This window comes from Sarcophilus harrisii, chromosome X (genome assembly GCF_902635505.1).
Source record: "Sarcophilus harrisii chromosome X, mSarHar1.11, whole genome shotgun sequence".
Taxonomy (NCBI): Eukaryota; Metazoa; Chordata; class Mammalia; order Dasyuromorphia; family Dasyuridae; genus Sarcophilus; species Sarcophilus harrisii.
In genome coordinates, this window is record NC_045432.1 from 36468500 (window position 1) to 36491777 (window position 23278).

At 39.8% G+C, this 23278-nt stretch overlaps 1 protein-coding gene across 2 annotated transcripts in view; it reads right to left on the minus strand.

The window, feature by feature from the left end:
- Positions 1-4672: 4672 nt before the first annotated feature.
- HS6ST2 (heparan sulfate 6-O-sulfotransferase 2) overlaps positions 4673-23278 on the minus strand; it is a 283186-nt gene continuing 264580 nt past the window's right edge. For both annotated transcript variants that reach the window (XM_031944845.1, XM_012553261.2), the window contains one exon: positions 4673-8259. In XM_031944845.1, coding sequence (XP_031800705.1) covers positions 7563-8259 — 697 coding nt within the window. In that variant the 3' untranslated portion in view covers positions 4673-7562. The remainder of the gene's footprint in view (positions 8260-23278) is intronic.

The following is a 23278-nucleotide window of genomic DNA, read 5'->3' on the forward strand; positions in this document are numbered from 1 at the left end:
TTTCTGACATGTTGATTAGTTTTATAGACATTTTTCCTCTTATTTTTATAAATTTGTTTTATGTATTTATTTAATGTATTTTTATAAATGCATTCAATCATTTTCTCAGTCCTTTAGCTGCTCTTAGTAGATGGCAATTATTTGGGGGGCTTTAGTATTGTGAAACACACACAGTCTCTGTCATCTGATTTTTTTTTTAGAGGAACACTTGTATGTCCCCTCTAATCTCATTTATACAACACAATTCAGAACTTGGTGTCATATCTAACAGGCTTATGTGATCATAATGGTCCTTTGATTATCAATGCTTGGGTAACATCATGAAACCTTATCATGGTGCCACTTGTGTGGTTGCCAAGCAGATGGTCAGTTACCATCCAGATTAGGGCTCCAGCTTCAGAGGTGTTAACTCCACTGCTGTTGGTTTACCATTTTCTGTGCTTGAAGAAACATTGTTCCTATGGAATTAACTGTCCCTTGTAACATTGTTTTGTCTAGCATTGCGTTTTTTTCATAAACCTGATGAATAGATCACAGGATTTAGAGTTGGGAGGAACCCTAGAAACCATCTAATTTAATCCCTTGATTTGAGAAAGGAAAAGATTCTGCTTACTCTAATCATGTTACTTGGGGTATATCTATTCAGTATATAATTGTATGTTTATTCTGTAGCTCTCATTTTTATTGCTTGCTAATTGATTCATGAGCTTACATTGTTTTGTACTTGTAACCTCAATTGATTGATGACAACTCCATTTATCAAGTACTAGTTTCTTTCCTGAGTCAATCTGCCAATTGCTTATTGGACATTTCAAATGAGATATCCTGGAGGCACCTCAAACCCAACATGTCCAAATGGAACCCATCTTTTCCCTACACTTTTTCTCCTACTGAACTTTCCAATTTCTGTTTGAGGCACCATCCTTCTAGTCACCAAGTTACATAGCTTCAGTTTCATGCTTGACTTTTAACTTTCCCCCCACATATTTAGTTTCCAAATCTTGTTTCTACCTCTACAATCTCTCAGATATGTTCTCGTTTCGTTAGTTATATAGGCACCATTTATATTCAGCACCTTATTACCCTTAGCCTAGACTACTGTAATAGGTTCCTAATTGGTATCTCTGCTTTATCTCTTCCCACGTATTAGTCCTCCATAAAGCTAGCTGCTAACAGTGTAGCTTAAGACTCAGGACTGACCATGTTATTTTCTATTCCATAAGCATAAATGGCTCTCTCTTACCTCTGGGACCAAATAGAAATTCTTCTTTGGCATTTAAAATGCATTTTAATGAAGACTCATCTCAACTTTCTAGGTTTATTACACATTACTTCTACACACACACACACACACACACACACACACACGTTTAGCCAAAATGTTCTTCTTACTATTCCTCAGAGAGCTCCGTTTCCCACCTCCATGCCTTTGCATTACAGCCTCCCCATGTAGTTCATCCTTAACTCCATCTTTTAGAATCCTTAATTTTCTATCAATACTCAGTTCAGTTGTTGCCTTCCTTATGAAATTGTTAGTGCTTTCTCCCTAAAATCATCTTGTATCTATACAGATGTGTACATGTGTGTATATATATATATATATATATATATATATATATATATATATATATGTATGCCTACATATATACCAAAATAGCACCTCCCTCTCAGGGTTGTTGTGAAGATCAAATGAGATATTCATAAAATGTTTAGCACAGAGCCTGGGACACAATTGATGCTTAATAAATGCTTGTTTCTCACATATGTGCATATTAATTTCTTTGAATAGACCATATACTCCCTGAAGCCAGAAACTAGTCACTTTTGTCTTATTATTGAATGATTCAGGATATCAATATCAGGTCCTCCATTCAATCTTTGATGAACTGCCAAAACCTTGTAATCAAAATTTCTTTACAAAGTTTGTGGTCAAACAGGAATTATAAAAGATTTTCTTTCTTTTTTTCTCTTTTTTTCTTTCCTTCTCCCTTCCTTCCTATCTTTCTTCCTTCCTTCATTTCTCTCTCCTTTTCTCTTTTTCTTTTTCTTCCTTCTTTTCTTTTTCTTTCTCTCACTTTCTCTTCCTTCCTTCCTTTCACTCTTTCTTTTTTCTGTCTCTGTCTCTGTCTCTGTCTCTCTGTGTGTGTGTGTGTGTGTGTGTGTGTGTGTGTGTGTGTGTGTCTTTCTTTCTTTTTTGATTTAGGGAATTGAAAACAACATTTTCTTCAGAATCTTCTTAGAAGATAAGCCTGAACCTGAAAACTTCAATGGAAAAAAAAAACAGAAAAACTCAATAGAAAAAATGTAATGGTCTTACAGACTGAGAGGCAGATTTAGATTCAATCCAATAGGAAATGTACTAAAAATTTCAAAACCTGGTGCTGCGGGCAAGTCATTAGCCTGTGCAGATCTCAGTTTCCACATCTGTAAAATGAAGGGATATACTGAATGACATCTAAAGTTCCTTCTGCCTCTTTCTTTATCTACGATCTGATGAACTAGAGTTGTCCCAAATTAGAATACAAAGCCTTAGGCTGTAGTCCCTGTCACTAGAGATTTTCAAAAGAATCTGTATGACTGTTAGCTGTGATGGAGACTCTTCTTTGGGAATTGGCTGGATAACTACACGCTATGTGAAGTCCTTTCCAACAAGGATTCACTTTCATCTCTATGGGTAGAAGTAATGGCAAAGCTATTTTTATTTCTTTCTGTATCCCCTTGAATAGGAAAGAGGATTTTATTTTGAACTGGCTACTCTGGACAAACTCCATCTTTCATGAGCATCTCTGTTAACCAGTAAGTTGAAATGCTATGTCGGAGGGTGTAAACAGTTAAAAGAGGCATGAGCCCATGAAGGGGTGTTGGAATCTTTACAAAGTGTTAAGCCATTGGAATTGATTTAATCTTAGAAAGAGTTATTTTGGGCCAGAACTTGAAACAAGGTACTAAGTGGAATTGATTGAACAATGCTTGTGTTCATACCTCTAGGGAGCTCATAAGTATCTAAGTACTCAATGGAGTTCACATGTTTGGGAGATTTCAGAGAGCATGCTGGGAGATATCCTACAATCCCACTCTCAGAGAAGTAACATAAATACAGTTCCAGTGAGCGACTCAAGAGAGTTCTGGGAAACTTCGACTGGGGTTGGAGATAGAGCACTCTGGGAGATACAGAAGAGTACTCGCCTCAGTTGGAGATTGAGAAGCCACGAGCCGGAGCTGGTTGGAGGCTGAAGAAAGCAGAGGCAGAAGCCAAGGACAAAGCTGCAAGATCTCCTGGAGCCAGGCAGAGAGATAGGCCTCAACTAACCGGGCTAATTTGGAAGGAGAAATAAACGTTTGCATTTTTACCAGCTGGCTGCGATTTTGGAATAATTATTTATTTCAACTGAGACTAAGGCTGCTTCCAGGAAAACCACCACAAAGGGGAAAATGGGCTGCCCTACTTTTATACCTAGAGACAATGCGGTACAGAGGAAAAAGTAATGGACTTGGACCCAGAGGAGACCTGCTTTGGAATCCTTTCTCTGACACTGAGAGGTGTGACCTCAGACAAGTCATTTGATTACTCTGGGACTGTTTCCTCCTCTGTAATATGGGAACAATAATCTGTTGCACCTACACAGCTTAGTGGATTTAGAAGATAGATTTTAGATCATTTGATTCAAACTTGCAACTTACAGATGGGGAAACTGAGGCCAGTGATTTATTCAAGGTCAGAGTAAGCTGCAGAGACTGCATTTGAGCCCAGAGATCATATGAAATATAATGGATGTAAAGTGCTTGGCAAGCTTTAAAGCACTATATGAATGCAAAGCATTATGGGAGGAAGGATGATGGAGAGGATTGAAGGCTGACCTTGGGGGCAGGAAAATCTGCCTGATACATATTAGCTAATATGTATGAACTCTGAATAAGTTCTTTAATTTCTTAATGCTCTAAGCAATCCTAAATACGAGTAATGGGCAAATTGGTGATCTCCATTAGTGGCACGAATACATCAGAAGCTTTCCTCATCAATGAAATAACAAATCTGGGGATATTCCCCTCACTGGGTTTTGATTTCCTCCTCTGTAAAATGAAGGAGTCTGAATGAGACAATCTCTGATTTCCATCCCAATTGATCTGAGATGATGAGGATGAAGATGGTGTCTTGCTGGAAAGTTGAAAAATGGCATTGCTTGAGAGAAGTCTTTGATACTTTGTGGCGCTGCAGTTTTAGCAGTCAACCCCCCCCCCAAAATAATGACATCCAAGACTGCAGTTAAATTTTATTTCACTTCTATTATTACGTTACACCATCAAAATCATTGGAATGGTTTGTAAATCTACATAACTGGATGGATGTCTACAAGGAAAACCAAGAGGATTTCTATGATGATGATAAACCTGTATCCTCATATTCAGACATCCCCATATATACAATAAACAGGCTAGACAAAGAAAACATATCAAATTGTTATAAACCATGCACACCACAGCATTAACACAATACACATCCTTAGCAACAGGCTCAAGTTTTGTCCCATTTATGACCTCGCTTCTCTTTTCAAAGCAAACATTTTCATTTTCAAGGACTCCCACACAGGCAAGATACCACCATCCTGGTACGTGAACTCTTCATGGGAAAATTCTCACCATACAGGAAGTGATGCTTGCTCTATCCATTGAACATCTTCCTTTGACTTCTGAGTGGGTTTCATTTTGGTCCACTCTCCCCATTGGTCAGTTCTCAGCATCCCGGGACTGCAATACTATATCACACATAACAGAGCCTTTTAGCTATGCTGACACGAGCACAAAGCAATAGAAAGGAAGTTTAAAGCCCATTTTCTGCTTCTTGTTGAAATTTTTTTGTCAGAATATCACTGATGAAAACAGATAGCGCAAGCAAGAAGTGCACATGTGGTGACCAGAAAATAACAAGACTGATGGAAATAAATAGACCCAAACTTACACAATCAAATGAGTCAGATGGTTTAGAATTGGGGTGGGCCTCATACTTAATCTCATCCAACCCCCTTTATTTTAGAGGGGGAAACTGAGGCCCAAAGAGGGAAAGATCCCCAGATCATATGATCATAGGATCATAGATCTTGAACTAGAAGAGACCTCAGAAGTCATCTCGCTCAATTTCTTTGTTTTACAGAGGAGAAAACTGAGGCCCAGGGAGTTTATACAGGTGGGACTTGAACTCTGAGCCCAGAGTGAGTGGTCTGCCCACTGTACCACACTGCCTCCCATAGCTAGGAAACAGAGCTGGAATTAGAATCCAGACCCTCTGATTACAAATTCAGGGCTATTTTCACTACACCACCTAGCATTCAGTGAGTGTTGCCCCTTGCAAGCAGTCCCCTTGGAAAGCTACACGTGTGTAGCAGTCAGTACTGAGCCTATTTATGGGACTTCTCTTTGGGAACTGCTATTAGAAAGAGAAAATCCATCTCACTGCTTTAGAGCTATACTTTTTTTGGTGGGGGAGGGTTGAAATCATTCTTCCCCAGGTCGATCATTTGTCTTATTCCCCAGACTCGATTGTCAATGACTTTTGGCTGTTTCCAACAATTAACTCCACCCTCCAAAGACAAATGATTTGCCACCATGGAGGTGATCCAGAATAATGCTGTAAATGCTGGCAAGCCTCTTTGGAATTAATAAATACACCCCTTCCAAGGGGCCTTCTCTGAAGGACAATATTCATTCAGAGGTTCTGATCTGTTTGTTAAACCCTCAGTTTTATTACCTTCTAGTCATCCCCCTCCCCATGAGTATGAAACCCACTGAAAATACAGATATCCATTACTCTCCAATATCAATAACAAGAGGGTTAGTCAGCCAGCATAAATCTTTAAAAGTATAACAAAGCTTGTAAAAGAGAAAATTCCAACAAATACAAATATTTGATAATATAGAAAACTTAGGACCTCACTCGATTCACACCAATATCTTCCTTGTTTTTTTTTTTTTGGGGGGGGGAACATGGAAATGTATACCATCCAAATATTTTTCTCTAGTCATGTGGTCTCCAAGACCTTTGATTTGTATTCACTCTAAGCTCAGCTGCAGGACACTTCTTTTCAGGCTGCCCAAAGTACCGAAGGTATAGTCTTTCATGCTATTGTATAAGTATAGATCTGCTCACACACATGAAAACGTTTTGTAGTTTTATGGTTATCAGGATCTGTGACCACTAAAAATGATGACTTCACTTCAAGGATACATGATTTTATCAGTGCTGCGATTCCTTCACCAACACAGATTATAAACCTCCCTTGACTTAGCAGCTCATCTTAGCATGTTTCTGTGGCTGAAAAAAAATCATCCCCTGGTGGCCAAATCTGGTGATGAACTTCTTCAAACTCAGCTCAGCTGGTCCTTGAATAACGGACACGTTGCTCTGCCGCCAGGACCCTACTAATATACAAAACTAATACTCAAAAAATAACTAGTCCGATTGGATGTGGTACAGTAAAATGCACTAAAAACAAATGTATCAAGTTTCAATTTATTTCCATTCGATGACGAAAAATGTCAGCCACTGTTCTAGACTGATTCACGAGCTTGGAGAGAAGGGCAGCACTATATACACAGTAATATGATGATTTCATCAAATGAAAGTCCCAATTGGAATCCGATATCTTGAACCATAGGCAGTAGCTTGTATTTAACATGGAAAGATGACAGTTGGCCAAATAGAAATGAGCACAATATGAAGAAACCTTTCCTGAATGGGGAGTGAAATTCAAACCGTTACAGAATGCTTGAAATTACAGTGCCCTAAAAATGTTGGTCTTCGGTTCTTTACGTTGGGTTCAGCAAAACAGCATTTGTTCTGTTGTTGTTGATCTTCTTTTTCTTCTTTTTTTTTTCTTTTTTCTTTTTCTTTTTTCTTTTTTTTTGAGTATGAGAGACATCCAGGTTTTAAAGTCTTTAATAGCTGTGGGTAGAAACATTTGGATATTTTGAATGTTTCTTTATTGGACTTCTCTTTTGAGTTTAAAAACCAAGATTGACATCTATCAAATTTCCATCTTTTAGAGAAATTTAGAATTTTCTTTAGTTTGGCAAATGTCACTAGTAGTTGTGTTCTATTCAAAGAGTCTTTTAAAAAAATGAAAAAAAAAAGATGTTCTCTTTTATTTATTGATTCTGTTCTTACATTCACGCTTATCACTGGAAAGATGTTTGTGTCCAAGATTGAGTCGCATCATGAATAATTTAAACACCAATTCTTAGGCATAAGTTAAAGGGTCACATTTTGTCTTTTCATTTTGTATCCATAACTAATTTAAGGACTCCTTGAAATATCTAAGCATCAATTTCTGGTGAGCCTGGTTTGGCATTTTGATTTCATAAGTAGTCCCAAATTTAATTACACATTAAGATTGTTTTACCCACGCATGGTATAACATGAAATTGAAAGGCATCTGCAGAGGCAACATTTGAACGGTTTTTGCTTCCCCATTTAGGGAAGAAGAATATGTTTGGAGTGTTTCACTTTCTAAAATTCATTTTGTCTTCGTTGGGTACTTTGGGGTTCAAGATGAGGTTTCCACTCCTGATTACCGCCATTTTTCGACATCCTCTACATAATCGGAAGTCGCATTGTCGGTTTGATCGCGCTTGTGAGCATGCCTGGTCTTCAGAATTTTTCGTTGCTCTTGACGCTTCCGTCGAGCTTCCTGATGATCTTTCTGTCTTGTAAACTGATATCTTTGCAGGAAAAGATCTTTTGCATACTCATACAATTCCATATCTAAAAAGTTGAGGGCTTCAATCCGCTTTTGAGTCTGCTGATCTATTTCCACGCTGGATGCTCTCGTGTTGTTATACTGTGTAAAGGGCGAGATGAAGTTCATATTGAAGGTTTTCTCAAACAGATATTGAGTCTTCCTTTGAAACTCAGTGAGTCCAAAAAAAGCCATACATTTCAGGTTCTCTTTGGCGCTGTCAAGAAGGACCTTGTTCCTCTGCTCTTCTGGCATCACGGACAGATTGTAACAGCCAACCAGACTCAGATCAGAAAGCATGCGGACCTGGCGATTATTGGCTAAATTGTAGGGACAGTCCATAAACTCCTTAAGAGAACAGCCAGACCAGTCGTCTCCCGTGTAACAGCTGGGGAGCTCTTCGATAGTAGGAGACCTTCCATCACAGACATGCAAAGAGGCTTTCCACGTTGCTCCTCTCTGAACGTGTCTCCATTCACTCAAATACCGGGATACAGGGTCACGAAGAATGGTGATATAGTAAAAGTTCCTACAAAAAAGCAGAAAGCAGATTTACAGGACTTGTGTTTAGCAGACATGCAAATCAAATCCCAGAGAATGTGATTGCAAAGAGAATACTTTTCCAGGAACTGGGACCTTTCTGTGTTTGTGAATTAGGGTTATAGATTTCAAGCAAGAAGGAACCTTAGAGGTCAAGTCCAACTACTTCATCTTGTAGATGAGAAACGGAGACTTGGGGTTTTGAGTGGATTGCCCAAGTTTATATAGGGAAGACAGCAAAGTTGGGATTCAAACACAGGTCCTTTAACTCCAAATCCAAATGGCCTTCCCTTTTTACCATGCAATACCTCTAATATTATGCCTTCTATTTCTCTCCTTCCTGCTTTCCTCCATTCTCCAAGCCATTCAATTTCTGAATCTATTCCACTGGATCATAGGAATATAGTTCTAGAGCTGGAATGGATCTCAGAGGCCATATAGTCTAACTGCATCTGGTCCTCCTACCTTCAGGTTTTGAATGTATTATCTTATCTAATAGAAGGGCTTAATAAACATTTGCTGAACTGAACATCCAAGCATGTGGAGAAGCTCGCTTGTCATTCCTCCCTGAACATCCCTTGCCTTATTCAGGTGTCAGTTACAGGAATGAGGGAGATGATGATGCAGTAAAAACTCTGAGGATGAGATACCTTTTGGGCAGACAAGGGGCCAGAAGAGACGCAAAATTCTAGACTGCATTAAAATTTGCAAGACCTGGGACAATGATAAAGAGTACTTGCAAAAAGTATACTCTGTGTTTAGCCTAGTAATTTGAATGATTTTAGAAACATAGATCATTAAAGCTGGAGGGGACCTTAGGGACTATCCAGACCAATGGCTTCATTTAATAGGTGGGGAAAATGAAGGTCAGCCTGGAGTGCCTTGGCCCAGGATTTTCACACATATATGTATAATATATAGAAACAGGTAGTGATAATTATAGCTAATAAATATCAATGGCAACAAATATTCAAAGTATCAACTGTAAATATTCCATTATCTAATTTTAAATTAGGTTAATAAACTTTCCAACCATATCAGTTCTGGGGGATCACCTTTCCATAACTGCCATGTCTATAGGTTAGATAGACAGGTTAATTTCATCGAAAGGTTCCTGAAAACAGTTATATTCAAAGACTTTGTTAAGCATCTGCACCCATTTGGCTCTTGGGAAGTCTGGAATACAGTGGAAGGTTTCTGGCCCTCCTCCATGTGTCCACACAGGGGGGGATACTGTCCCCAGCACTGCTAAACAATTGGCTGTGGCAGCAAGAACCAACATGTTCAGCCTGGGTTTGTTTTTCCAAGAATAGCCACTAGATGTCACTGTTCCACAGGAGGCTGCCCATAAGCCCAGCAAAACTGTTTCCTTGCCCCATCCTTCAAGAGGGCGCTGGATCAGAAATGGCCAATGGGTCTGGAACACTGAAGAAATGCTATGCAATTCCCTCCCAAAATTGCTTATGGGTGGGGCGAAGGGGTGAGAGTGGAGAGAAAGGAACTAAAATGTCTTGCAAATACAACAGATTTAACCTTGGAATACTTCAAATTATCTGAGATGGAGGGGACTATGTGTTCCCTTGGTGATGGCAACTTGTACCTGGAATGGCATGGGCACCTAGGCACATACACTTGGCTTTTCTGGCATCATTCATTCATTCATTCATCTTTACTTGTAAGTCAATTCATTTCATCAACCCATAAATGGGTTGGGTAACATGAATCCTGGTCCTTATATACTATAAATTAATGAATTTATAGTATATAAGCCTTTAGGGGCCACTATAGGTCAAAATTAATGGTCTCCATCATTTATCCCCCTTACCTTCCTTAGTGTCCAAAAAAGAGGCCCTACAGGGGTTTCCTCTTAGTCATTGCCCACTTTCAACACACTCACCTCCTCAGGGATTGCTATTACCATGCTTTCTTCTTCCTAACTCTCTTCTCGATTGCCCCATGGTTTATCAGAGCTGAATGGGCCCTGCCTGAAACCTGTTGAATACCTTAGTTTAAAAAAGGTCAAGGTCTCCCACTGCATCCAGGGCCATCTCAGTTATTCTGATCTACATCTAGCCACTAGTCCCAGCTGGCTCCGGTGACCTTGCCCAGCCCTTCCTCCCTCAAGTCCAATTCATTTGCAAGTCACAGCATTAACTCCCTCAGGTCACAGCCACAGAACAAAGGACAAATAACAAAAGGTTCTTCTGACTTCTAAAGTAGCAAAGGAGATAATCTCATCAACTCATCATACTAATGTGATAACAGAAACCTTAGGTGTCCCTACTGGGATCTACCTCCAATTCCCAGGCCATATATGCATTTATAATAAGTGTCCTGAGACAATAGAAATTTGGACTTTTTATCCTATTGTATGAAGTTGTATAATTTAAATAAAATAATAAAAACATAGTGCATATATGGTCGGTATAAAATTTCTGGCACCAATGGGATATTATTATTAATAGCTGACATCTGTGTAATTTTCCAGCTCACCAACAAATCTGATCCCTTTGATCCATGTTTTAGTCTCATTTTAGAGATCAAAACATGGGCCCAGAACTCACAGGTAGAAAGGGATAAAGATAGAACTGGCACAATAATAGGAGCATAGTGTCTGGGAAAGAATTGAAAGATTATCTAGTCTAACTTATTTTACAAAGGAAGGAACTGAAGCCAGAGGGGAAAAAATGACTTCTCTAAGGTGATCCAATAAGTGGTAAGGCTAGGGGGCCCTCCTTCCTTTTCTCCCTGTGGTTGGAAAAGGTGGTAATGGATACCTGAGATCTACCATTCAACACCACCCAGGGAACTCTCCTCATCACTTCCTATCCAGTTACTTTTATGGACTTCATCATCAATCTGTAGGATGAACACAACCTGGAAACTTATAATTCATTACTCTATCCCTGAGGTTTCCCCCTTCTGGGGAGAAGGGATGGAGCATGGACATCTGGGAGCTCCTTTCTCCCAGATCCTCCATTATTTAAGAAGAGGTACCCAAGGAATTCTCATGAGTAATCATTTCCCATTCAGATTTCAAGTCTTCATCATGTCCAGATGCCCTTTAACCTTTTCTCTCCCTCTTCCGTCTCCCAGTAGATCGTATGTTCCTTGAGAGTGGGATCTGTCTCTAACTCTAACTATATTGGGGTAGACAATACAATACAACACAACCTATGTTGTTTACAGAATGCCAAATACAAAGCATATTAAGATACTCAAATGGATCTAAGATCTTATCCATTTGAATGTTCTTTCCAATGGCTTATTTAGATCACAACCTACTATCCATGTCTGCCCTAACTGGCTGATTCTTGTCCATATCCTCCCATAATTTCATCAGAAGTAGTTTACCCAATAGGCTGAAGGCCTTCCTCAATTTTTATTGACCTAGTAAAGATATTAGTGGAGCATTCTGGCTAGCTTTCTATCACTCCTCACCCTTGTCACATGATCAGAGCATCTTTTCTTCCTATGTTATATTTCCTTGACAACATCATTTACATTTGTTTTTTCAAAGTTCTGTATTGGACATCTGGTATAGCCTGCATGAAAACGGGCTTCCTTCCCAATACGCACACACACACACACACACACACACACACCCTACATTACCTCTGTGTGATAGTCATTTTCAATTTTCCATGAATTTCTTGTCTCTCGGTTATATAGTAACATTGGTAAAAATTTGATATTTAAAAGATGGGTCTTTGTTTCTGGAAGAAAATAGGGAGTCACGGAAGGAGCTTTTCAACTTCCTGAAGGCAATGCAGTCCATTATTCCCCTTTCTTCATGTTTCATTCTAGGTCCAGCTCACTGCACTTTTGTACTGTCTGTCCCAGATCCACAGACTGTTGGATAAGCTCTATGCATTATCCGTCAAAATGCATTTCATATTCTGAGCAATAACCATTCTTCATCCACCGGTCTTTTCTCTCTCCGGCCACACTCTCTGGAGTGGTTATGCCCCAAGACTTAGTGACTGATTAGATATGGGGGAAGTCATTCACTCCAGGGATGCCAACTGAAATGACTAGAATAATGATACCCAGCATCTCATGTGACTATTAAAAGCACACTCTGAAGGAACCATTCCAGTTATTTTTCCCATGCTACAGATGAACTGTACAGGAAACTGAGGTTCAGAGATCCTGTTAACAAAGTCAAGACTTTCCCCACAATACCACTGTTGCTTTATATACTATGTATATACATGCACACATCGTCAATAGAGTTCTTCAAAAAGTTACACTCTAACTTTCCCCTTACATGGTTTCTAACCCCTAATCTACTGTGCCTCCCCTTTGTTTTTTGAGATGAGAAAACCGGAGCCCAGAGCAGGGAAATGACTTGCCTCAAAGTCAAAAGTCGACAATTGAGAAATCCATCAGACTAGCTGCAAAGAAATGGGGTAGGGGTAACTGCTTTTGCTTTTACATTTGCTATGCCCTAGGACAGGATATTAAAACATATTGGAAAGAACCTGTTACCTGGGAGCTGAAACTACCCATGTCTGAAGAGAACTGTGGACCTGCAGGGAAGATTGTCTTGCCTCCCGGGACTCTATGTGCACTTCACAGTGAAGAGCTGGGAGAAGTCTATGTGACCTAGTGCTGGAGCATGGAAGGGGAGGTGGGCCCTTTCTCCTGGGGCCACTAGGCCAAAGAGAATTCTCTGGTGTGACTACTATAATGAGCAGAGCTGCTCTCAAGGGAATGGCCTCTTCCACTAGACAGCTAGAATCTCTTGGAGATTCAGGGAGACAACTCTCAGAAGAGAGATGGTGAACCCCAGCTGTTTTGTTTGACTGGACCATACTTATTCACTACAAGAGAGGGAATTCTATAGGAAGGCAGGAGTCATTGGAAAGAAAGGAAAAGAGTATCCGGACAACATTGAAGAAAGAAAACAAAAAAGCGTGAGGGATGGCAGGGCTGATTGACTCCCTTGAGCTCATAGCTTACCAAGAGGCAATGGATAGAACACCACCTAGAGTCAGGGAGACAAATTCAAATCCTGCCTCAGACACTTATTAACAGTGTGAACTTAGGTAAGTTCTCCATCTGTAAAATGGGAGCATTAACAGCATTTACTTACCAGGATTGTGAGGATCAAATAAAGCAATTTGTAAAGTGTTTAGCACACTGCCTGGTGCATTGTGGGTGCTATATAAAGGCGAGTTATTACTACTACTACTACTACTACAACTACACTACTACTACTACCACCACCACCACCATTACTACTAATTCCTTCCTGTGTCGTTTTGCCCTTTCTGTTTATGGCACCACTCTCTCTGTGCTGAGCGCTGGCATGATTCTACCAATGATGTTCCAAATGTTTACCTGCCATTTTGAAAACATCAAATCTTAAATGGTCAAAGAATATGAACAATTTTCAGATGAAGAAATTGAAACTAGTTCTAATTATATGAAAAGGTGCTCCAAATCATTGTTGATCAGAGAAATGCAAATTAAGACAACTCTGAGATACCACTACACACCTCTCAGATTGGCTAAGATGACAGGAAAAGATAACGACAAATGTTGGAGGGGATGTGGGGAAACTGGGACACTGCTACATTGTTGGTAGAACTGTGAATGGATCCAGCCATTCTGGAGAGCAATCTGGAACTGTGCTGAAAAAGTTATCAAACTGTGCATACCCTTTGACCCAGCAATGTCACTACTGGGCTTGTATCCCAAAGAGATCTTAAAGGAGGGAAAGGGACCCATATGTGCAAGAATGTTTGTGGCAGCCCTTTTTGTAGTGGCCAGAAACTGGAAACTGAGTGGATGCCCATCAGTTGGAGAATGGCTGAATAAGTTATGGTACATAATGGAATATTATTATTCTGTAAGAAATGATCAGCAGGAGGATTTCAGAGAGGCCTGGAGAGACTGACGTGAACTGATGCTGAATTAAGTGAGCAGAACCAGGAGATCACTATACATGACAACAACAAGATTATATGATGATTAATTCTGATGGACGTGGCTTTCTTTTACAATGAGATGATTCAAGTGATGAAGAGAGCCATCTACACCTAGAGAGAGGACTGTGGGAACTGAATGTGGACCAAAACATAGCATTTCCACTCTCTCTGTTATTGTTTGCTTGCATTTTATTTTGCTTCTCTCTCTCTTTTTTTCTTAACTTGTTTGATTTGATTTTTCTTGTGTGGCAAGATAATTGTATAAATATGCATGGATATATTGGATTTAACATATATTTCTGCCATGGTTAACATATATTGGATTACTTGCCATCTAGGAGAGGGCGTGGGGAAAGGAAGGGAAAATTGGAACACAAGGTTTTGCAAGGGCCAATGGTGAAGAATTGTCCATTCATATATTTTGAATAAAAAGTTTTAATAAAGAAAAAAAAATCAAATCTTGTTTTGCCAATAAAACTGTATACTTTAAGGTCATAATAGGGGCCATAGAAGTCTATAACTGTAAGTCAATATAAATATATCTTTAATTATACCATAAGTCTATAACAACATTTTGATTTTGTGTTTGTAGGTTATGGGCAATAAGAATACTGACATTTTTGCACTACACTACTGGATTAAGGAAGGACTATTTTATGAAACTGATTGTGGAAGAATAGGTCTTCTTCCCTTGCTAATAATTATCTAAACCATCAGCCTGGAATCAAGAAGACCTGACTTTTAATTTTACCTCATTCACCTACTAGTTGTGTAACCCTGGGCAAGTTACTTAACTGCTCTTTGCCTCAATTTCCTCACCTGTAAAATGGGTGTGATATTAGCATCTATCTAGCAGTTTCATTAGAAGGATTAGAAAACATATTTAAGCATTTTCAGAACTTAAAGTACTATACAAATGCTAGCTATCATCTCTCCATAACTTTGTGACAATGCCTCATGTCCTAGGGGCCTTCTTTGCTTTCTTCCAATATCTAAGGGATGCTAGTAGAAAATGTGAATAGTCTGTCAGTTGTCCTTTACTTTTCTTTATCTTTTTTCCCAGTTGCATGTCTCCCTAATGACATCCATCCCATAACTTCTCTATCATTCCTCAACTCTAATATCAACTCAAAATTGCGCTGATGCCCACTATGGATCTCTCCATTGCCCTTCTCATGATCTACAGCTTTAATTCTTTGGACAGGGTACTAATCCATTGCTCACAGCTATATATCATCACTGGAATAATATTGTTGTTAAAAAGATGTATCTTTGTTCCATCAAGAAGCTCGGAGTAATTAAAAACTCTGCACAATTTCCCAGAAGCCATCTGCTCTCTGCTTCCTATTCAGTTCTGTACCATTGTTCATTTGCGGGGTGTGTCCCAGATATAGCTATAGGATGTTCCTCTAATGGTACATGGTAGTCTGGATGATGGTCATTTTCATCGATTTGGTTTTCCCTGTATGAAGATTTTACCCCAATTCTTTCAATGGATTATAAAATCTCATTTAGGTGAATCTGTAATGTTTCTGGGACTTCATATCGTAAATCTGCTACATTACTGTCTTCACCTTCTACATATATTGAAATAATACAAATCAACTTATAGGTACTATAATTGAATCAAAAGTAATTCTGTTGAAGAAGGAGTCAAGTGGTGAATTTAGAGGCCTGTCATATTTCTTATGTACAGAAGGAAATCATAACTAAGAAGTCTTATTACTTAAAACAGCATAGGAATATTAGAGTTGGAAGGGACTTTTCCAACCCCACCATGGCTGAAAGGATGAAACTAGACACCCCTATCACCCCTATTTTTCCCATTTCCAAAGTGTGCTAGACATGTGAGATACATGGTAGTACTTTCTTTAGAGCCATTTCACAAAGAGATAATGAAGTAAGAGGATAGCTATCTAAAATAGGTTTCGAGGGCAGCCACACCATGGAACCTGGGACAACTTCATATGAACTATTTTGGAGCCAGGCACCCTAAGGTTATTTTGGACAAACCATAACGACAATCCAAGTTATGACTGTTGCTTTTTTCAGAATAACACAGGGGAAAGTGTTTTCCTTCTTGCTAACTTAAGGTTTCTTGCTCTCCTTTAGACCACAAGTTCTTCTAAATGAATTGTACTATTGTTTGGAGAGGCTGAATGATATGAAATGTGAACATCGGCTCTTGCATAACAAGTAGAGTTCTGGAACAATGAAGCCTGTGAGTTCTTTGGACCATAAAACTATCGCTCAGGAGATCTTTCTTTACAAGTGCCACAGAATCACAAATTTTGGAATTAGGAAGGATTTTTAGTGGCCAAATGGTTCAACCCATACTTGAAAAAAATCTTTTCTGCAACAGCGATGTCAGAATCAGCAAACACTCCGTAAGACCTGAAGATTAAATTGTAATTTGGGCATGTTTAACAAAATAAATAAAAATACAACATAACCTAGATAATGTTAATCTGAGGTTTTATGTCAATACGAGGCCAGGATGTTTTATTTGAGTTTTACTGACAGTGTTCTACATCATAGTTGCTAAGTGATTATATACTTCTCAGTCCCAGTCAGCCTTTGAAGACCTCCAGTGAGGGGAAACTTACTAACCTCATAGGGAGTTCATTACATTTTTGGATAACCCCAGTCATTGGGAAGCTTCCCCTGACTTCAAGCCCAAATCGTTGCTCAGAGCTCTGTCCTCTGGAGTCGAGCGGTACAAAGCTAATCCCTCTTGAACAGATAGCCCTTCAAATAGTTGACAGGTGTTTAGATTGCAAAAAGCACACTTACCACTGTACTGGGAAAAAGAAATGTTTCCAAAAAAGTAAACAAATGGAATGATATTCTATATAATTATCAATGAATGACATTAATATAGGACTCTATAGTTTACCAAAAACTTTACGTACATTCTCTCAACAGGCTGGCAAAAAAAGATGGGTAGTATAACCATTATTATTCTCCTTATAGAGATGAAAAAAATTGAGACTGAGATAAGTGAATGAGATGGTTATCTGAAATAAGCTCACAGATTTGGGGCTGGAAGGGACCTCATAAAGCACTTAATCCAATTATCTTATTTTATAGAGGCCCAGGGAGAGGAAGTGATTTTCACAAGATCATATATATAGTAGGTAGCAGAGTTGGGATTCAAAATCAGACTTTTATGTCAAGTATAAACTATTAATGAGCATTTATTAAATGCCTACCATGTGCCAGGCACTGTGCTAAGTGCTTTCTGATTACAAATCCAATGTTCTTCCAACTACACTAAAGCCGGATCATTAAATCTTTGTTGTCATTGCTCAGCCATTTCAGTCATGGCCAACTCTTTGTGACCCCATTTGGGGTTTTCTTGGCAAAGATAGTAGAGTGGTTTGCCATTTCCTTTTCCAGCTCATTGTACAGATGAGGAAACTGAGGCAAACAGGATGAAGTGACTTGCTAAGAGTCATGCAGCTAATAGGTGTCTGAGGCCACATTTGAACTCAGGTCTTCCAGACTCCAGGCTGACTGCTCTATTCATAGCAATCACCTAGTTGACTGGATCCTTAAATAACACAGCTTACATGATCATTTTAGGAATTAAAAAAAAAACTATTATCAATTTTGATTCTCCCACTCTCCCCCCCCCCCCAATAGTCACTGATGTGATTAATAGGAAAGACTATTAAGAAGATCCAAAATGCCGTAGAGAACAAGTTAAGCCCTCTACTAGGGGAATTTGTTATGTAGGAAGCGTGGTTCAAAAGTATCTCTAGCAACATGCAGTCAACATTTTGAGGAGATGAATTTCTTTTTTTCACTTAGTAGTGTATTCAGCTCAGTATTTTAGGAAGGACAGTAATAAGAAGATGGTCACGAGGATAGTAAAAGAATTCAAAACCAGATCATATGAAGAAGGAAATTTATATAGGGTATGAGAGTTGGCTTCAAGTATTTGAAAGGCTGTGAAAAAGGGATTAGACTTATTGGGCTTGGCCTGATATGGGCAAATTAGGAAAATTCAACAAGCATTTATTAAGTAGTTACTATGTGTCATATAAGCACTTCCTACAGACCGCTAGGTGGCACTGCAGTGGATAGAGCTCCAGGCCTAGAGTCAGGAACACTCATCTTTCTGAGTTCAAATCCAGTCTCAGACACTTCATAGCTGTGTGACCTGGGCGAGTTGCTTCCCACCCTGTTTGCCTCAGTTTCCTCAGATGAAAAATAATCTGGAGAAGGAAATGGCAAATCACTCCAGTATCTTTGCCAAGAAAACCTCAAATGGGGTCACCAAGAGTCAGACACAACTGAAAATGATCAAAAAATAACAACATGTGCCAAGACTGTGCTAGGTAGGTGCCGAGTTATATTCTACTAGAACAACAGGTAGAAGTTACAGAGAGGTTGATTTAAGCTTGGTGTAAGAAAGAAGTTCTTAACAATTTCTTAACAAAGATGGCTACTTCAAAGGGCAAAGTGCTCAGGAAAGCAAAGGGCTCCTTCTCATTGGGGTTCTTTGAGCAGAAACTGGATGTTTCTTTGTTGGGGATATTGGAGGAGGCTCCTCTTCAGACCCAGGTTGGATCCTGTGGCATCCTATTGGCCCATAAGGAGCTAATACCATTCCTGCTTAGCAAACACTTTTCTGATTTGTCAGTCTGACTGGTAGCTTTCATGTTCATATGGTTCCCTAGGGTTTGGAACATGTGTGCACCTCTGTTATAGCCCCAAGATAGGGAAAGTCCTCCATATTATCTGCCCAGAGACCGCTTGGTCATTCCAAAGCTAAGAGCTGATTACAAATCCCAAATAGAGTTTACTGTTTGGGAAAAGCAAGCAGGCCCTCATTTGGGTGATTAGAAATGGATTGCCCCCTACAAAGATCCAATACCAGAGAGGAATAAGCCCCAGTGTTTGAGAGAGACATCAAGCCCTGAGTGTAGAGCTTAAGGTACATGTAGTCACATGCTTAAAGGCCAAAAACACATCAGGGCCCTCCATTAATCAATCATTCTTACAACATGTCAATGGGAAGTCCAATTCAATTATACTATCCAAGCTACCCGAAGGGCTTTACACCCTTAACTTGTCCTTTCTCACAGGAGGAGGGTTTATTTCCCAGAGAGAGTGACCCAGAAAGAATTGGATTTAAGGCTCTTTCCCAAAGAGAGCTTGCCCTTCAGGGTTGTTTATCAGGAGAGGGAACCTGAAGGGAATGCCTAGATGTCACTCCATGGGAGAAAGAAGAGTGGGCAAATAAAAATAGCACTGGGCTTTTTAGAATACCCTGCTTTCCAAATGACTTTCACATATATATCATCTCATTAGAAGGCATTAAGGTTTAATAGAAAGAGGCCTGCAATAGGAAGCTGGAAGGGACCAAATTCTAGTTTCTACTTAGCCGCTAACTTGAAGTACAACAGAAGACTCTCCTCTCTTTGGGATCTTGTGTCTTTCCTTATAAAATGAAGAGATAAGTATTCTCAAATCTCTTTCAGCTTCACCATTCTTGTCAATTAAACAACGGGCAAATATTAAGCACCTATCAAGTACCATGCACTGTACTAGGCACTGGGATACAGAAGCAAAAGTCAGTCACTACATTTATATTCTGACATATGTATCTTACACAAAATACAACAAAATAGACACTGAGTAACCTTAAGGATCTTCACAATGTTCCTATGAACTAGGCAGGAGAGGTCTTTTTATCCCTACTTGCAAAAGAAACCAAAGTCCAAAAGAGGAAATTGACTTGCCTAAGATGACACAGCTATTCAGTGGCAGGGCTAAAACTAAGGCTTGATACCAAGCTATAGGGAAGCAGAATCAGAAGGAAAAGACACACTGACAATTAGTTTGCCAATTGTATGCTTTTGCCCTGTTGGGAATCTCTGCTTTAAAAGCTGACTGTGGAACCAAGAACTATCAAATTCAAAGCTTTTCAGGAGTGTTCCTTTGTTGTTTTATCCTTCCTTCTACAAGAGGACCAGTGACATCAGGGAGTTGATTCCATGACTTGCAAGTGAATTGGATTGAAGTGAGGAAGGGTTGGGCAAAGTCACCTGCCACCCTTTCCCTTCCAGAGCCATCAGGGACACTGGCCATATAGAAATCAGAATGACTAGAGATTTTTTAAGAGCTGTAAGAATTATAGGCACCACGTTCTAATAGCAGTTGCCTGGAGGCTCCAGTTCCACCCTTCCATTTACCCAAGCTTTTGGAGAACTCAAAGAAGCAATCCTGTCCAGAAACCTCAAAGAAGAAAGGAAAAATAAAAAAAAATGGAAAGAGAGGAGTGCCTTTTAATGGCAGGGTTGCTTTCAGTAGGAGACACACCATCCAGATGCTAGAGGAGTGAGGAAATAAACAGCTAATCATCCAGTTGCTAGAGGAGAAAGGAAATAAACAGCTAAGTAACTATGTAAGTTTTAATCAATAAGCAAATATTTCTAAACACCTACTATGTGGCAGGCACTGTGCTAAACTCTAGGGATATAAAAAAAGGCAAAAGACAGTTCTTGAAAATAGGAAATAATTAGAAGAAGGAAGGCATTAGAATGAAGAGAGGGTAGGGTAGACTTCCTGTAGATGATGGGATTTTAGTTGGGAGTTAAAGGAAGTAAGAGACGTCACAAGTCGGAAGGGAAATGGGAGACAATTCTAGGTATGGAGGGATAGGCAGAGAAAATGTCCAGAGCTGAGAGATGGACTTTGCTCATGGAACATCCAAGCGATCAGAGTCACCACATTGAAAAGTACATAGTAGGGAGTATAGTGTAAAGACTAGAAAGGTAGAGGCTGGGTTATGAAGGGCTCTGAATGACAAGCAGGATTTTTGCATTTGATTTTGGAGGCAAAAGGGAGCCAATGGAGTTTACTGAATGTGTGTGTGTGTGTGTGTGTGTGTGTGTGTGTGTGTGTGTGAGAGAGAGAGAGAGAGAGAGAGAGAGAGAGAGAGAGAGAGAGAGAGAGAGAGAGAGATGATTGAACACTTCACTTTGTTGGCAGATGGATTGGAGTATGGAGAAACTTTAGGCAGGGAGGCCAGCTGCAATCATTACAAGAATCCAGTGCTGGGGATGAGGACGTGCGTCAGAATGGTGATGGTGTCAGAGGAAAAAAGGGGGCTTATTCAAGAGATGCTGTGAAGCTGAAATTGACAGATTTTGCTAACACCTTAGATATGAGAGGTGAGAGAAAGCAAAGAGTCCAGGATGGCTCCTGGGATGTGAACCTGAGGAAGTGTGATGGTGGTTCACTTGGTAGTAACAGGAAAGGTAAGAGGTGAAGAAGATTTAGGGGGAAAGATAATGAGGAGCATTTTGGACATGTTTAAGGTGTCTACTGGATAGCCAGTTCAGGATGTCTGAAAGGTAGTAGGAGATGTGAGATTGGAGATCGGGAGAGAGGCGATCAATGGCCCTAGAGCCATGAAAGAGTTATAATGTTATAATATCTGGCTCCTGGGCTAACTTCCCAGAAACTTGATCCTGGAGGTAACTAGCACAAACCAGAAAGTGATAGCAGCAAGAAGGACTTTATGGCATCTGCTGGAAGTAACAATAATAGTGACCAGAGGAGGTTCTGGGGAAAGAGCAATGTAGCAACAAAGAACTGATATGAGCCCCAAATCCCAAAAGCCAGTTAGGGTCTCACCCAGAATAGTACAGGAGGTCACAGGCAATATGACATATCCCTGAGGTGGTAGTGGTAGTAGTGATGGTGGTGACCCTGTCCCAAGTTCATTGGACTAAGATGTGTTTTTTGTGTTCTATGCTTTTCAAACTGTTCTATGATTTGAAATCTTGTCAACCCGAGAGCTTATAAGAGGAGCTGATAGCTCTGTCTGAGTGGGGACAACAAACCAGAAGTGAATGGCACATAGTGGGCATTTAATAAATCCCTCCTATCCCCTCTGTCTCCCTTCTTTCCCTCTTTCCTTTCTGCTTTCCTTTCTTCCTTTCATCTTTATTATTTTCTTTTTCTCTTTCTTTCTTTTTTCTGTCCTTTTCTTTTTCCTTTGCTATTTTTCTCCTTCCCTCCTTCTTTTCCCTTCATTTTCCCTTCCCTCATTTCCTTCTTCCTCTTTTTCTCCCTTTCTTTTTTCTTCCTCCCTTCTCTTTCTTTTGCTCTTTTTCTCCTTCCTTCTCTCCTTTCTTTCCTTCCTTTCTTCCTTTTTCCTTCCCTCTTTTCTTCCATCTTTGCTTTTCTCCTTCTTTTCTTTCTTTCTTCTTTTTCTTCCTTCCTTTACTCTTTTTCTCCTTTTCCTCCTTCCTTCCTTTCTCTCCTTCTTTTCTTCTTCTTTCCCTCTTTTTTCTTCCTTCCTTCCCTCCATTTCCTTCCTTCCTTCTTTCTTGCCTTCCTTCCTTCCTTCATGTTAGGGAGAAACAAAAAGATAAGACTGGCATTTATTTCAATATTTTAATATTGAGTTTTGAATGATTCTGAGCAGTACCTCTGTATAGAATATGGTTATACAACAGAGAAATGTGGATAGCAACATCTTGCACAAGGCCAAGAAACTCAACATTCAGGAGCCAGATTTTTGGCCAAATTTCTAGGGTAGTTCAAGGAGAATTATTCAAGGAAATCTGAAATCAGAGAGCTGAAAGGGATCCTAGGGATCCCCAAACTCTTATTTTCCTGACAAAACTCAGAGAATGGAAGTGTCTTGTTCAAGGTTGCACTGCTAATGTGTCAGTGTCAGAGGCAGATTTGGAGACTTCGGCTCTCCCCGGGACCAGCCTGCGAGTCTTTCCCCCATGATCTGCGGCCTCCCAAGTCTGTAACAATTTAATAGCACCCTTTACTAATAGCAAAGCACAGCTATTCTATGGAAGCCAAGGGCTGGTCTTCCTTGTGGGGCTACTGTGTATGAGCCAGTTAAATGTTCTGAATCGGACTCTGCTCAGAGCAACCCAATTAAAATGCAGTAGCAGGAGTTGGTTTCCAGTTGGTTTTCTTCTTTTTTTGTGGCACGCAAGCAGTAAGCGGCAAGAGCTTCCACTCCCCGGAGCAGTGGTTTGCAAAGCTGGAATACTGGTAGTTTGTCATTTTCCAGAGCCTACTCACCCTTCC